Source organism: Sinocyclocheilus grahami, unplaced genomic scaffold, assembly GCF_001515645.1.
Source record: "Sinocyclocheilus grahami isolate Dianchi unplaced genomic scaffold, SAMN03320097.WGS_v1.1 scaffold576.1, whole genome shotgun sequence".
Classification (NCBI taxonomy): domain Eukaryota; kingdom Metazoa; phylum Chordata; class Actinopteri; order Cypriniformes; family Cyprinidae; genus Sinocyclocheilus; species Sinocyclocheilus grahami.
In genome coordinates this window covers 385,253-398,105 of record NW_015505755.1, presented here as the reverse complement: position 1 = coordinate 398,105, position 12,853 = coordinate 385,253, and the positions used below count along the sequence as shown (strand labels likewise).

At 38.2% G+C, this 12,853-nt stretch overlaps 2 protein-coding genes across 2 annotated transcripts; both read right to left on the bottom strand.

Moving 5' to 3' along the window:
- Positions 1–208: 208 nt before the first annotated feature.
- Positions 209–1,707, bottom strand: LOC107556697 (homeobox protein Dlx2b-like). The gene is made up of 3 exons (XM_016239865.1): positions 1,279–1,707; positions 1,008–1,192; positions 209–886 (listed from the first exon to the last, which is right to left on the bottom strand). The coding sequence occupies exons 1-3, from the start codon at positions 1,595–1,597 to the stop codon at positions 560–562; spliced, it is 831 nt and encodes a 276-aa protein (XP_016095351.1). The 5' UTR covers positions 1,598–1,707; the 3' UTR covers positions 209–559.
- A 506-nt stretch (positions 1,708–2,213) lies between these two features.
- Positions 2,214–3,412, bottom strand: LOC107556695 (homeobox protein Dlx2b-like). The gene is made up of 3 exons (XM_016239864.1): positions 2,984–3,412; positions 2,713–2,897; positions 2,214–2,591 (listed from the first exon to the last, which is right to left on the bottom strand). Exons 1-3 carry the CDS (start codon positions 3,300–3,302, stop codon positions 2,265–2,267), a joined length of 831 nt encoding a protein of 276 aa, XP_016095350.1. The 5' UTR covers positions 3,303–3,412; the 3' UTR covers positions 2,214–2,264.
- Between the last annotated feature and the right edge of the window lie 9,441 nt (positions 3,413–12,853).

Here is a 12,853-nt window from a genome sequence, read left to right as displayed (position 1 = left end):
CTAATGCTCTTTACAAACCTATGCAGACCACCATTTTAGCAAAAACAAAACAAAGTGCTTGGTTGCCACGTTAAAAATAAAAATAAATAAATAATAATAATTAAAAAAAAACCCAGCTCCACAAAATCCTTGGGTTGAAGAAAAAAAAAACACTTGAAACGACAATAAAAGAACCAAACGTTAAACTGATAGTAAAATGCACATTTAATTATGACTGGAGGTTATAAGCATTTTAATAGATTTATCACTATACGTAATATATCCTGAACAACACACGAAAAAAGTCTACCCGTTTGTACTTGGAATGTGAAACAAGCTTCTCTGATTACCCCTTTCATTTAGACTATAACGAAAACAAATAAATAAATAGAAAAATAATTTAATGTGCGTTGCTTGAGCGCATTAGTGGCGCCAAAGAGTTCCGCAGCAAACATCTTGAGCAAACCCGGCCTGAAAATAGATTTTAAAGTTAATGTTTTCCTAAGATACAAGTCCAGTGACAGAATAGGCCTATTATATAGGCCTACAACAGGTGTATTCGGCCATTTTTAGTCCTCTTTTAGAATATGGTCCCAGCACTCATTGCAGAGCTGTGATGAGATTGTATTAGGGTACTGGGCTGTAGATGTGGGACCGTATTGGTGGATGAGTACCATGAATAGTTAGTCAAAAACGATGAGGCGGTGGTGTTTGGTGGTCCTGTGGGCTGTTCCGAAACTGTGTCCCCGTCGTTCGGTGTCTGGTTCGGTGGGAAATCCCAACCTGCTTGTGGTGGAGGAGTGCTAGAGGGAGAGTCACCGGCGGCAACCTGCTGGTCTGGTGGAATCTCGCCGTTTTTCCACAACTTTTTGAATTTTGAGCGTCGGTTCTGAAACCATATCTTCACCTGTGGTGCACAACAAAGCGCATCCAAGTTAAACAACTAACACAGCTCTGCCTGAAAATAAAAAGAACTACAGAAATACAGACTTCTAGCCACAGCATGCAGTAAAAGAGCCGCGTTTGACCTGGGTCTGTGTGAGGCCCATAGAAGCCGCCAGTTCGGCGCGTTCTGGGAGCGCGAGATACTGGGTCTTCTGGAATCGGCGCTGGAGAGCCGCCAGCTGAAAACTGGAGTAGATGGTTCGCGGTTTCCGGACTTTCTTTGGCTTTCCATTCACCATGCGCACCTCCGGTTCACTCTGTTCTTTCTCTATAAAAAGTTAACCACAAAAGTTGTCATTGTAAAATATCACAAGAAGACAACAGGTAATACTGGTAATTCTGAGGTGGTCTTACCTGGTTCGGTTGGTGTTGGTGAAGAACTGGGTCCATACGTTCCGTAAGCGCCATAGGAAGAAGCATAGCCTAAATCGTAAGCCTTTGGGCTGTAGTGAACATTACCCAATGTACCAGGATGATAGGAATAAGATGCCATCTGTGCGTACGCTGTCCCCGCGCAGTGACCTGTCTGTGAACTACTGTAGAAGCTGCTGTCGGTCACAGTTGACACCGGCAATGTTGGGGAATCCTGCGACTTGTGAACGGTGCTGAAGCTGCTCGAGGTAATATGGTTTGTATGCATATCCGAGCCAAGGCTATCCAGAACAGCGGTCATTTTGCAGGGGAAAAAACATTAAATTGAATTTACTTACCGTGACCACTTAAAATAGCTATTCAAAATCTGCACCTCTAACAATGAACCGTGATACAAAGATCACACAACTTATAGCGGTAGTTGGTTTCGCCTTAAGTTACATATCCATAGTTGATAGAGGGTTTGAGCTCCGCGGCGGTCTCTGTCTTGGAGATGCTGACGGGCGGGCCATATACTGGGCGTCATGTGGTAAAGCGAACCAATCGGTTAGCAGGCAGTCCAGAAGCAGTGCACTGCCAGCTGAAGGAAGACCTCTAGCAAGTTGAAATAACAAAATATCTTGCAGCCCTGGTCTTATTAAGGTTTTATTATTATTATTATTATTATTAGCAAAGAGATAATAAATATAACCATTTGTCTTCTAAATAAATGATACATTAGCAAAATTATGGAATTTCAAAAAGAGACAGGAAACCGCAAAATAGTCCTAGAGACAATTTTTTTTTCTCATATGAAAACTAGCCATAAATGAGAATAAAATGTATAAAGGAGCATTATCTTTTTCAATAGTAGTAACATTTTGTTGTAGATTTTAAAGTTAATGTTTTCCTAAGATACAAGTCCAGTGACAGAATAGGCCTATTATATAGGCCTACAACAGGTGTATTCGGCCATTTTTAGTCCTCTTTTAGAATATGGTCCCAGCACTCATTGCAGAGCTGTGATGAGATTGTATTAGGGTACTGGGCTGTAGATGTGGGACCGTATTGGTGGATGAGTACCATGAATAGTTAGTCAAAAACGATGAGGCGGTGGTGTTTGGTGGTCCTGTGGGCTGTTCCGAAACTGTGTCCCCGTCGTTCGGTGTCTGGTTCGGTGGGAAATCCCAACCTGCTTGTGGTGGAGGAGTGCTAGAGGGAGAGTCACCGGCGGCAACCTGCTGGTCTGGTGGAATCTCGCCGTTTTTCCACAACTTTTTGAATTTTGAGCGTCGGTTCTGAAACCATATCTTCACCTGTGGTGCACAACAAAGCGCATCCAAGTTAAACAACTAACACAGCTCTGCCTGAAAATAAAAAGAACTACAGAAATACAGACTTCTAGCCACAGCATGCAGTAAAAGAGCCGCGTTTGACCTGGGTCTGTGTGAGGCCCATAGAAGCCGCCAGTTCGGCGCGTTCTGGGAGCGCGAGATACTGGGTCTTCTGGAATCGGCGCTGGAGAGCCGCCAGCTGAAAACTGGAGTAGATGGTTCGCGGTTTCCGGACTTTCTTTGGCTTTCCATTCACCATGCGCACCTCCGGTTCACTCTGTTCTTTCTCTATAAAAAGTTAACCACAAAAGTTGTCATTGTAAAATATCACAAGAAGACAACAGGTAATACTGGTAATTCTGAGGTGGTCTTACCTGGTTCGGTTGGTGTTGGTGAAGAACTGGGTCCATACGTTCCGTAAGCGCCATAGGAAGAAGCATAGCCTAAATCGTAAGCCTTTGGGCTGTAGTGAACATTACCCAATGTACCAGGATGATAGGAATAAGATGCCATCTGTGCGTACGCTGTCCCCGCGCAGTGACCTGTCTGTGAACTACTGTAGAAGCTGCTGTCGGTCACAGTTGACACCGGCAATGTTGGGGAATCCTGCGACTTGTGAACGGTGCTGAAGCTGCTCGAGGTAATATGGTTTGTATGCATATCCGAGCCAAGGCTATCCAGAACAGCGGTCATTTTGCAGGGGAAAAAACATTAAATTGAATTTACTTACCGTGACCACTTAAAATAGCTATTCAAAATCTGCACCTCTAACAATGAACCGTGATACAAAGATCACACAACTTATAGCGGTAGTTGGTTTCGCCTTAAGTTACATATCCATAGTTGATAGAGGGTTTGAGCTCCGCGGCGGTCTCTGTCTTGGAGATGCTGACGGGCGGGCCATATACTGGGCGTCATGTGGTAAAGCGAACCAATCGGTTAGCAGGCAGTCCAGAAGCAGTGCACTGCCAGCTGAAGGAAGACCTCTAGCAAGTTGAAATAACAAAATATCTTGCAGCCCTGGTCTTATTAAGGTTTTATTATTATTATTATTATTATTAGCAAAGAGATAATAAATATAACCATTTGTCTTCTAAATAAATTATACATTAGCAAAATTATGGAATTTCAAAAAGAGACAGGAAACCGCAAAATAGTCCTAGAGACAATTTTTTTTTTCTCATATGAAAACTAGCCATAAATGAGAATAAAATGTATAAAGGAGCATGATCTTTTTCAATAGTAGTAACATTTTGTTGTGCAGCTAATTGAATTATGTAATTCCAATGCAATTTTCTTGTTTATGCAACCTTAAGATGAACCCTGAACCTTTAACCTTGCAAATGGAGCAGTGCGCGTGTAAATTAGCCTACTCGATCAATGGCCTACATTTAGACCAACTAATAGTCTAAAAGCATCAAATGAAGCGTACAGTCTCGATTAAAGGGATATATTTCCCCATTGTTGAGAAGCACGGTTTAACTGGATTGCCATCTATCGTTGAAATGTTGTCAGTGTATCTTACGGAAGCAGTCTGCATTCCTCTGACTAATCACAGACGGCGCCAGTCTCCTCACACCCACAGGTGCGCAAAACAGCAATTATGCCCCGGTAAACAGCAGGGATAAAGCGTGGAACCAGCCCTATATGATGCTCTGTCGCGCCAAACGCCTCGTGCACAGACCTACATAGAAAACTACCTCAGTCACGAGAACTGGCCATTTACTAAGTATTCTGTCAACTCAACAAACTTTGTGGCCTAAACTCTACCAGATATAATAGGTGACTTGTCTCTTCTGTGGTGCGATTTAAAATAGAGTTTTGTTATTTTATAAATACATATTTAAAATTTAAAGTAGTCATGTTATGAGAGCCTATACCTCATGTAAAGTGGCCAATAAAATGGATCATGTTAGTGCTGGCGTTGGATTGGGTTTGTTAGATGAAGAAGGATGAAGAATGATCAAAACGTGGGTGGTCATTACTATAGTACGCAGCTACACAAAATGATTGTACAGTCATATCGATATTCAAAACAGAGTTTCGCAGTTGAAGTCAGTCTCTTGTCCCTTTTATTTTCTGCTCAGGTGACAAGTTGTCGAGGGGACCTCTGGCGCCCTCCTGCGTCCATAAATACAAAATAGCCTTTCTCGAGATGCTGTCTACCCCAATAACACCCCACCCCGCGCGTACACCGAATCACATTTGTTTGGTGGTTTATTATAGGTTAAACAAAATATAAATAAACTAAATTAATAATGATAATAAAAAAGTTTCTGCAGCAGGATAAAATAATAATGATAATAATAATAATTATTATTAAAGGCGTACAGCCTATCTTTATAAGTAGTAGTAGTAGTTTAGCCTTTTAGTTTATTTATATTTTTTGACTATATATAAACTATTTATAAAATGGAATAAAGTTAGACTAAATGTATAATCCTTTATATTTTATGATATTTACCGAAAGTATGTATTATAAAATTATATAAGTTCATACCTTTTTCGCTCTTGCACCGCTGAACTACATTAGTAAACACGAGATGGCACTGTTTGCTTGAATACCAATTCAGCAAAATGTATGTGTGTGCGTAAGAGACTCAGAGCAAGGAGGTCACATAAGTGTATTATAAAAAGGAATGATTTCAAATACAGATATCAACGTTATACTATTATATATCAACAAATACTCTATTCGCAGAGACTGATACACCAAATGCATGTTGTTTTTGCTGAATCAAATGCAGAACAGAATTATTTTGAATGAGTATTACCAACAATGCAATAACATCCATTAGCAAGAACCCAATAGAGAGGTCACTTGACAAAACAAAAAGCAAACATAAAATCTATCTTTGGTCCAACAATAGATACACCTAGCTTTCATCAACATAAATGTCAGGTTTCTTTAGAGAAGACCAAATCAGTAGACAATATGTACACGTACAAGAAAAAAAACAGTTTTTAGCTTCTTTTCGTTGTACAGTTTTCTTTGTTTATGTTTTACTGTGTTCTTACTGTAATCTTCTGTTTAGATCTTGCTGAAATTTCTTTAGTTTTACTTTTCTTTAAAATCAGTTTATGATTCATAACTTCCGGTTACATTTAGAGTTAATGCACAATATTAAATCCAGTGCCTTACATACTTCATATATTACGAGAATAAGCTCTCAACTATCAAAATGACTCTCTAAATGGATTGCTAAGCATGAATTTGTTGTGCTGCCCTGGGTGAGTGATTCTTAGACATCATCCTCATTCATATTGTCCCAAGGAGTGTGAACCTCCTGTGGGTGTGCGCTTTGTACTCTGAGGAAAGACCCGACAGCCAATCCTACTGGACAAATTCATTTGTGGATTCATAATCCAGATTTCCGGTGCTTGCTGGCCTAGAGGGTAATCCTGGATTTTTGCTGCAGCAAGATAAATATTCACTTTCTTATGGCTTTGAAGAAAGTAAGAAAATAATGCGCTGTGCCAAAGAGTATAATATAATGGTAGAACAAAAAACAAACAAAAAAACAAGTTCAGTAGGATTTGCCTCTAAGGGTAACATTCCAACACTCTTTCATTTCCCCTCTCCAGGCCTTTTTTCCATGATGTGACCTGCACACCTGTCAGTTGCGCTTTTGTCAATATCACTTCCAGATGAAGTTGATAGATCTGCTCCTCTCATGTTCTCATATAATTTTAAGGCTATAGAGGTCTCTGTCTGTCCCAGATATGCTTCAGGTTGATATACGAATGTTATTATAATCTCAGTCAGTGTTTGATCAGACCACACACAAACACATTAATGCTGTTGAATCAATAAATGCTGTATGAGCGCACATTTTCAAGTCACTGAGTACATTTTGTTTTTGGCACAGCATGTACAGGCACTTTTTTGAAAATCAGTGGTAAGCAGCCAAAGTTTCAATCATAAGTTGGTTGCGTAAAATTTTTGCTGATCCTTCGTCAGCAGTTCAAATGCATTCTGAGAACAGTATAACCTGCAAGAACATGTAAAAAACAGAGCTGCAGGGCTGGGAGGTGAGGAGGGGCTGGGTGGAGCAGCCACGTGTGTGAGTGAGAGCTTTTATCATCACTTGTGATGGCCAAATTTCCTCACAATGTAGGGAAAACCATGAAATCACTTGCATTACTGTTCAAAAGTTTGGGGGTCATTAGATTTCTTTTTAAAAATTAATACTTTGATCAAAATGACAGGGAGTAGAAACACTACTTGTGGATGTGAACCATTTTAAAGCTGATTCTAACACACTTTAAATTAAATTAAATCAGATTCAATTTCAGTTTGAATCTTAACATAAGAAACAGCTTTGCTCAGGAAATATCTCTGTTTGACTTATTTGCAAATGAATGCTGAACAATGAGAAATGATGTGGGCGTCAGTAAAATAATTTCTCAGAAACACAACATCACAGCATATTTTGAGTGATTCAAATTATTATGAAGTTCTCCACAATCCAGGATCTGCTTTTCTGAGGATAAGTTTATGAACTTTCTTCAAACATTTCCTTTACACTTGCAAACTCACATAAATTTGAAGATGAATGTTGACAATTTAATCATGGCAACACAAATTAATATGCCACACTCTTGTGGAAGTAGAGCCACATACTGTAGAATTATAATGAAACGTCATAGAAGTCTTTGGAGTATTTTACAATGTTATTTGGGTGAAAATACTTTTAGATCAACTGCGTTTAGATTAAATATGCAATTCATGCAATGCATTTTTGCAGATATAATTTCTGGAGCTTCCAGACTTGTACTCACCAAAAAAGAAAGCTCTACCACTGCTGTAGAACAATGTACACACTGCACACAACAGGCAAAAATATTTTATGGTGTATCCTACTCAATGCTTGCTAATTTACAGAGCCGATTACACCAACTTTTCCCAATAGCTCAAATTTAACAGCCTTCCCAAGCAGCTGCTACCTGACTGTGTAACACTTTATTTTAATTGTCCCCTTTAAACATTCTGTTTACTATAAGTAATTTTGGCAACTACATGTCATCTAGCAGTCAGTATTAATAGACTGTTTGCTTATATCTGCTATCACTTTGTTTTGATGGTTCCATGGCTGTATTAGATCAAAAGGGTGCTTCTACTAAATACTGAGCAAAGGGTCTGAATATTTAGGACCATGTGATATTTCAGTTTTTCTTTTTTAATACATCTGCAAAAATGTCAACAATTCTGTGTTTTTCTGTCAATATGGGGTGCTGTGTGTACATTAATGAGGAAAAAAATGAACTTAAATGATTTTAGCAAATGGCTGCAATATAACAAAGAGTGAAAAATGTAAGGGGGTCTGAATACTTTCCGTACCCACTGTACATTATACTGACTATAAGTAACTTGCCAGTTATGAAGTTAGTTTTTTTTTTTTTCTTTTAAGATTTAAAGGGTTAGTTCACCCAAAAATTAAAATTAGCTTGTGTTTTACTCACTCTTGAAGCATCCTAGGTGTATATGACTTTCTTCTTTCAGAAGAATCCAGTCGGAGTTATAATAAAAATTGTCCAATTGTATTCCAAGCTCTATCGTTGCAGTCAGCGGGTGTTTATTACGTTTGAAATATGGATATTTTTCTTACAAAAACACATGGATTCGCTACAGGGGGCCTTTATTCACCCCCCCGGAGCCGTCCGCGGCACGTTTTATTATGGATGCGCCAGCTTTATTTGAGGACTTGTGGACCGTTCAACTGCAACACCCGCCGACTGCAATGATAGAGCTTGGAATAGCCAGGACAATTTTTAATATAACTCTGACTGGATTCATCTGAAAGAAGAAAGCCATATACACCTAGGATGCTTCAAGGGTGAGTAAAACTAGCTAATTTTCGTTTTTCGGTGAACTAACCGAAAGTGTAGGAAAGAAGCCTATATATTACTTAATTCCATCACAACACTTGTGTATCTGTTAATTATGTACACCATATACCACAAAACTTTTTGCCAAGAAAATTCTATCCCACAAAATGAGGTGTTAAAATTGAGAAAAATATGAATTATAACTTCATAATTGTCACAATCTGTAATGGCGAGGAATAAACAAAACCGTCTTTAATCCAAGAAACACAGGGCACATCCAACACTGGGAACGGCAGAAAACACATGAACATAACAAGTAGAACCAACAGCCTCCATAATGATGTCGGTGAGGATGTGTATGTACGTGTGTCCATAACTGTGGGTGTGATGTATTCTCTATGGAAACAAAGCAATTTGAATGCAAATAAAATACCATCTTTCACCTTCAACCTCGCCGGAGGTCAAACACTCATGTGAAGTGTGTTATACAGTGAGTAGGGTGTGAATCAGTGTCCTAATCATCTCCCTCATCCTCTTCCTCATCTCCTCTCCCTCTCCACCCTCCCTCTCCATTCACTAATTAACAAAACGAGGACAGGAACATGACCAAATAAGGGAACAGAAACCGGGGCAAAACATGACACAGACAGTCCATGATCCTGACAATAATAAACTGCATGTGTGCTTGAGATACATATAATTAATTAGAAGTCCCACAATTACTTACATTTTAGGTAATAAAACAAATGTATTACAATCACAGTAAAATCTTTTAAGGTAACTTTTGCAGTATTGTCACTATAGGTTAAATGACATACCTTGGTGACTGTTCATGGATAAAAGTTGGTAGTCATGAAAAAAATAACATCCTCAAGCAGATTTCACTTTTTCATGTCTTTAGGGAGTAGAGGGGAAAACAGAAAATAGCATTCTACCTATAAACTATACTAATTTCTTGATGAAAGGAGGACAGAGGTAACTGCAATAATAAATAAAAAAAAAGTAAAAAAATAAAAAAATTAGAAATGAAATGTGTTTTAAATAAAGAAGGCAGAAGGGTGAGGTATTGTGTTGGTGTAAGTAGTGAATTCTGGGAAGAGTTCATGTTCCGTTAAGATGCAAGGAGACATGTGGGATGTGGCTTTATTAGTGTGTGGGTTTTTTAATATAAAGGTGATTTTTCAGTAAATCTCAACATATTATTTGTATAAGAGTAACATCAGAAACTACAAACAATCATAACATTATATATTTAGAGAGGTTAAAATATGTAATTGTTTTATGATATTACTGTACAGAGTTGCATTTGTACAGTACACATTATTCCATAACACATATGATATATTATAAAAAGGGCCAGTTCAAACAGATTACAGTTTTAAAACATTTAATCCTTCCGTGAGCTGCGATTTGCTAAAGCTATCAGCAGGCATGAGGTTGTGATTGGTTTAGAAAACATCTTCTCCATAATGATGTCGGTGAGGATGTGTATGTACGTGTGTCCATAACTGTGGGTGTGATGTATTCTCTATGGAAACAAAGCAATTTGAATGCAAATAAAATACCATCTTTCACCTTCAACCTCGCCGGAGGTCAAACACTCATGTGAAGTGTGTTATACAGTGAGTAGGGTGTGAATCAGTGTCCTAATCTTCTCCCTCATCCTCTTCCTCATCTCCTCTCCCTCTCCACCCTCCCTCTCCATTACTTTATTGCAGTGGTTTAGGAACCCTCTGGGTGTGGTTCAGGCATTCGGAGCTCAGACAGTAAACGTTTGTCAGTACATCTGTTTAAGATTATATAGCTTGTGGTGAGGTTTAATTTACATATCCACAAAGGAAAATAACTATGCAGAAAACTTTCATAAACATTAGGTGGCTTTCCTTCTTCAGTACAACACATATTTTTAGCTGAACCAATGGTCCTTGGTGATTCATGTTGTATTGATTGAATATTGTAAGTAATGTTCAGTTTCTTGCTCAGACTGATTGTTTAGCTTCATAAGACTTCAATATACCATCAGGAGCTGTGGGTATTAATTTTGTGTTTCCTGTACCTGCTTTTTTAACTCTCAAAGTGATGACATCCATTGACTTGCATATTTTGAATCACCAAGAACCATGGTATAAGCTAAAAATCATCATTAGTGTTCTGCTGAAGAAAGAATGTCACCTACATCTTGAATGGCCTGAGGGTGATATTAACAGCAAATGTTCATTTTCGGGTTAACGATTTCTTTAAAGATGAAAAAGTCCTTTGCATTTATTTTATTTAATAACCCAAAGATGAATGTAAAAGAGTCACTGTAGGCTAATGTCTGAACAGTGAAATTAACTGTAAAATAAACATTTATTTCTTCTGCTCTTCTGTTATCTTTTGAACATATAGTCAGCTGACAAAATTATTATTATTTTTTTTACAGTGAGCTTGGACCAATGATGACCAGTTAGCCAATCAGTTTTGTCATGTTGTCAAGTTATTATTCACATGGCATGTACGGCACAGACGATTGGCTGAAATATAATTATGCCCATGAGAAAATATAGCAGATTTCAAATTACGTACCTCCAGTGAGTCCTGCATCAACTATCAATGAATGGAAATATTAATAAATAGCTTTCTCCAGGTAGACCTGCTTAGTTATAAACTCTTTACAAACCATTATTATGAGAAAAATAATCACGGTTTTTAAGAAGCCATCAAAAAGAGTTGGGCACTCAATATAAGTCTAAAACATCTAAATACTAGCAATATAGGCTACTGTAAATCCAAAAGTCCAAAAGGTTATTTCATCCAAATACAAAGCCAATTTTAAAGGGCTATCAGCTTAGAATGTCTATATCTGTGTTGTTAAATGCTTGTAAATTAGATTGTAATTTGTAAGTGCGAGACAATTATTTAAATATAGACTTTTATTTATATCTGGAAAATGACTTTTAGACCATGAACTTGGTGAAGGTCTTTACATTCTCACAGTAAATCAGTTTATCATTCTGTAATGGTATCACATGCTCATTAATTTTGGTTATCCCACAGGAATGCATTACAGACATTGTAAACTCATATCACCTGACCCTGAAAAGTGAGAGATGAAAAAAAGAAGGGTGATAAAGTTGCACATGTAAAACTGTCTGAAAGTTTGTTTGTCTCCCTCTTCGTTTTTAAAACCAGGTCATGTCCTTAACACCCAAAATAATAAGAGTTTCCTGAGTTTATTAGCTGTAACTTTGGAACAAACGTCTCCCTTTGTGCTGTTAATGTTAATGCGACACCAAAGCTTCGTGGTTGGATTTAGGAGAGGCTGAAAATAAACATGATATTAAAAGTGAGTGAGTGACGTGTGGCCAAGTATGGTTACCTATACTAGGAATTAGTGCTCTGCATTTAACCCATCCTTAGTGTGCACACACACCGTGAACACACACCCGGAGCAGTGGGCAGCCATTTATGCTGTGGCGCCCGGGGAGCAGTTAGGGGTTTGGTGCCTTGCTCAAGGGCACCTCAGTCGTGGTATTGAAGGTGGAGAAAGCACTGCACATTTACTCCCCCCACCTACAATCCCTGCCGGAACGAGACTCGAACCCACAACCTTTGGGTTACAAGTCCGACTCTCTAACCATTAGGCCACGACTTCCAGGAAAGCCAGGTTTGTGTGAGAGATACAAAACGAGGATTAAAGTAACTCATAAATGTACATAAATTAATAACTTTAGTGTCATTTTTTATTATGTCTTGAGGGCACTAGCCGTGGAGTTCATTTATTTTGTCTATGGTAGGATGTCTGCCTAAATGAAACTATGTTCTTCTTCAGGTAAAATTACTAGTGAAGCTGACCTGTATCTGAACTATTTCTTCAAATGTTCATTGGTATAAGAGCTGCGCTACCACCTAAACAAAGATCATAATCCAAAATAGATTTCAATCTTTTTTGATGAATCAAACGTAACTAAAATAAATCTAAAAAAAGGTTGTCACTATATCCTAAATAAGAAAACATGCAAATAGTGCAAAGAAATGTCTACACAAATACTGTAAAAAGTATAAATATTTTGCTTATATAACCAAATGTATTTAATTATGTTAAATAAGATTTTTGACATAAAGCCAATTAATTTACACAATACACATGAAGCTCACTATTTAGGTTAGCAGTATTTCAGTACAGCTTTTCTTTAGCTGAAGATCCCAGGTCTTTTGCCTTTCTAGATCTATTTCCTCAGTATTGCATCTAATGTAGCAGTTCTGTGGATTTTCAAGGTGGGAAAAATGAGTGGCTTTGTGTGTGTGTGTGAAGCAACAGATGCAATTTGCTTGTACTTGCCCTTAAAGGACAGGGCTGAACACTGGCAGCTATGTGTACCCTGAGGGTGCAGTGAGTGTGAGTGTGAGTGTGAGAGAGAGAGAGAGAGAGAGAG

Coding starts and splice junctions, on each gene's coding strand:
- LOC107556697 (XM_016239865.1), bottom strand. CDS start 1,597: ATGACCGCTGTTCTGGATAGCCTTGGCTCGGATATGCATACAAACCAT. Junction 1,193..1,278: donor ACCAACACCAACCGAACCAG/GTAAGACCACCT, acceptor AACTTTTTATAG/AGAAAGAACAGAGTGAACCG. Junction 887..1,007: donor TGGGCCTCACACAGACCCAG/GTCAAACGCGGC, acceptor TGTGCACCACAG/GTGAAGATATGGTTTCAGAA.
- LOC107556695 (XM_016239864.1), bottom strand. CDS start 3,302: ATGACCGCTGTTCTGGATAGCCTTGGCTCGGATATGCATACAAACCAT. Junction 2,898..2,983: donor ACCAACACCAACCGAACCAG/GTAAGACCACCT, acceptor AACTTTTTATAG/AGAAAGAACAGAGTGAACCG. Junction 2,592..2,712: donor TGGGCCTCACACAGACCCAG/GTCAAACGCGGC, acceptor TGTGCACCACAG/GTGAAGATATGGTTTCAGAA.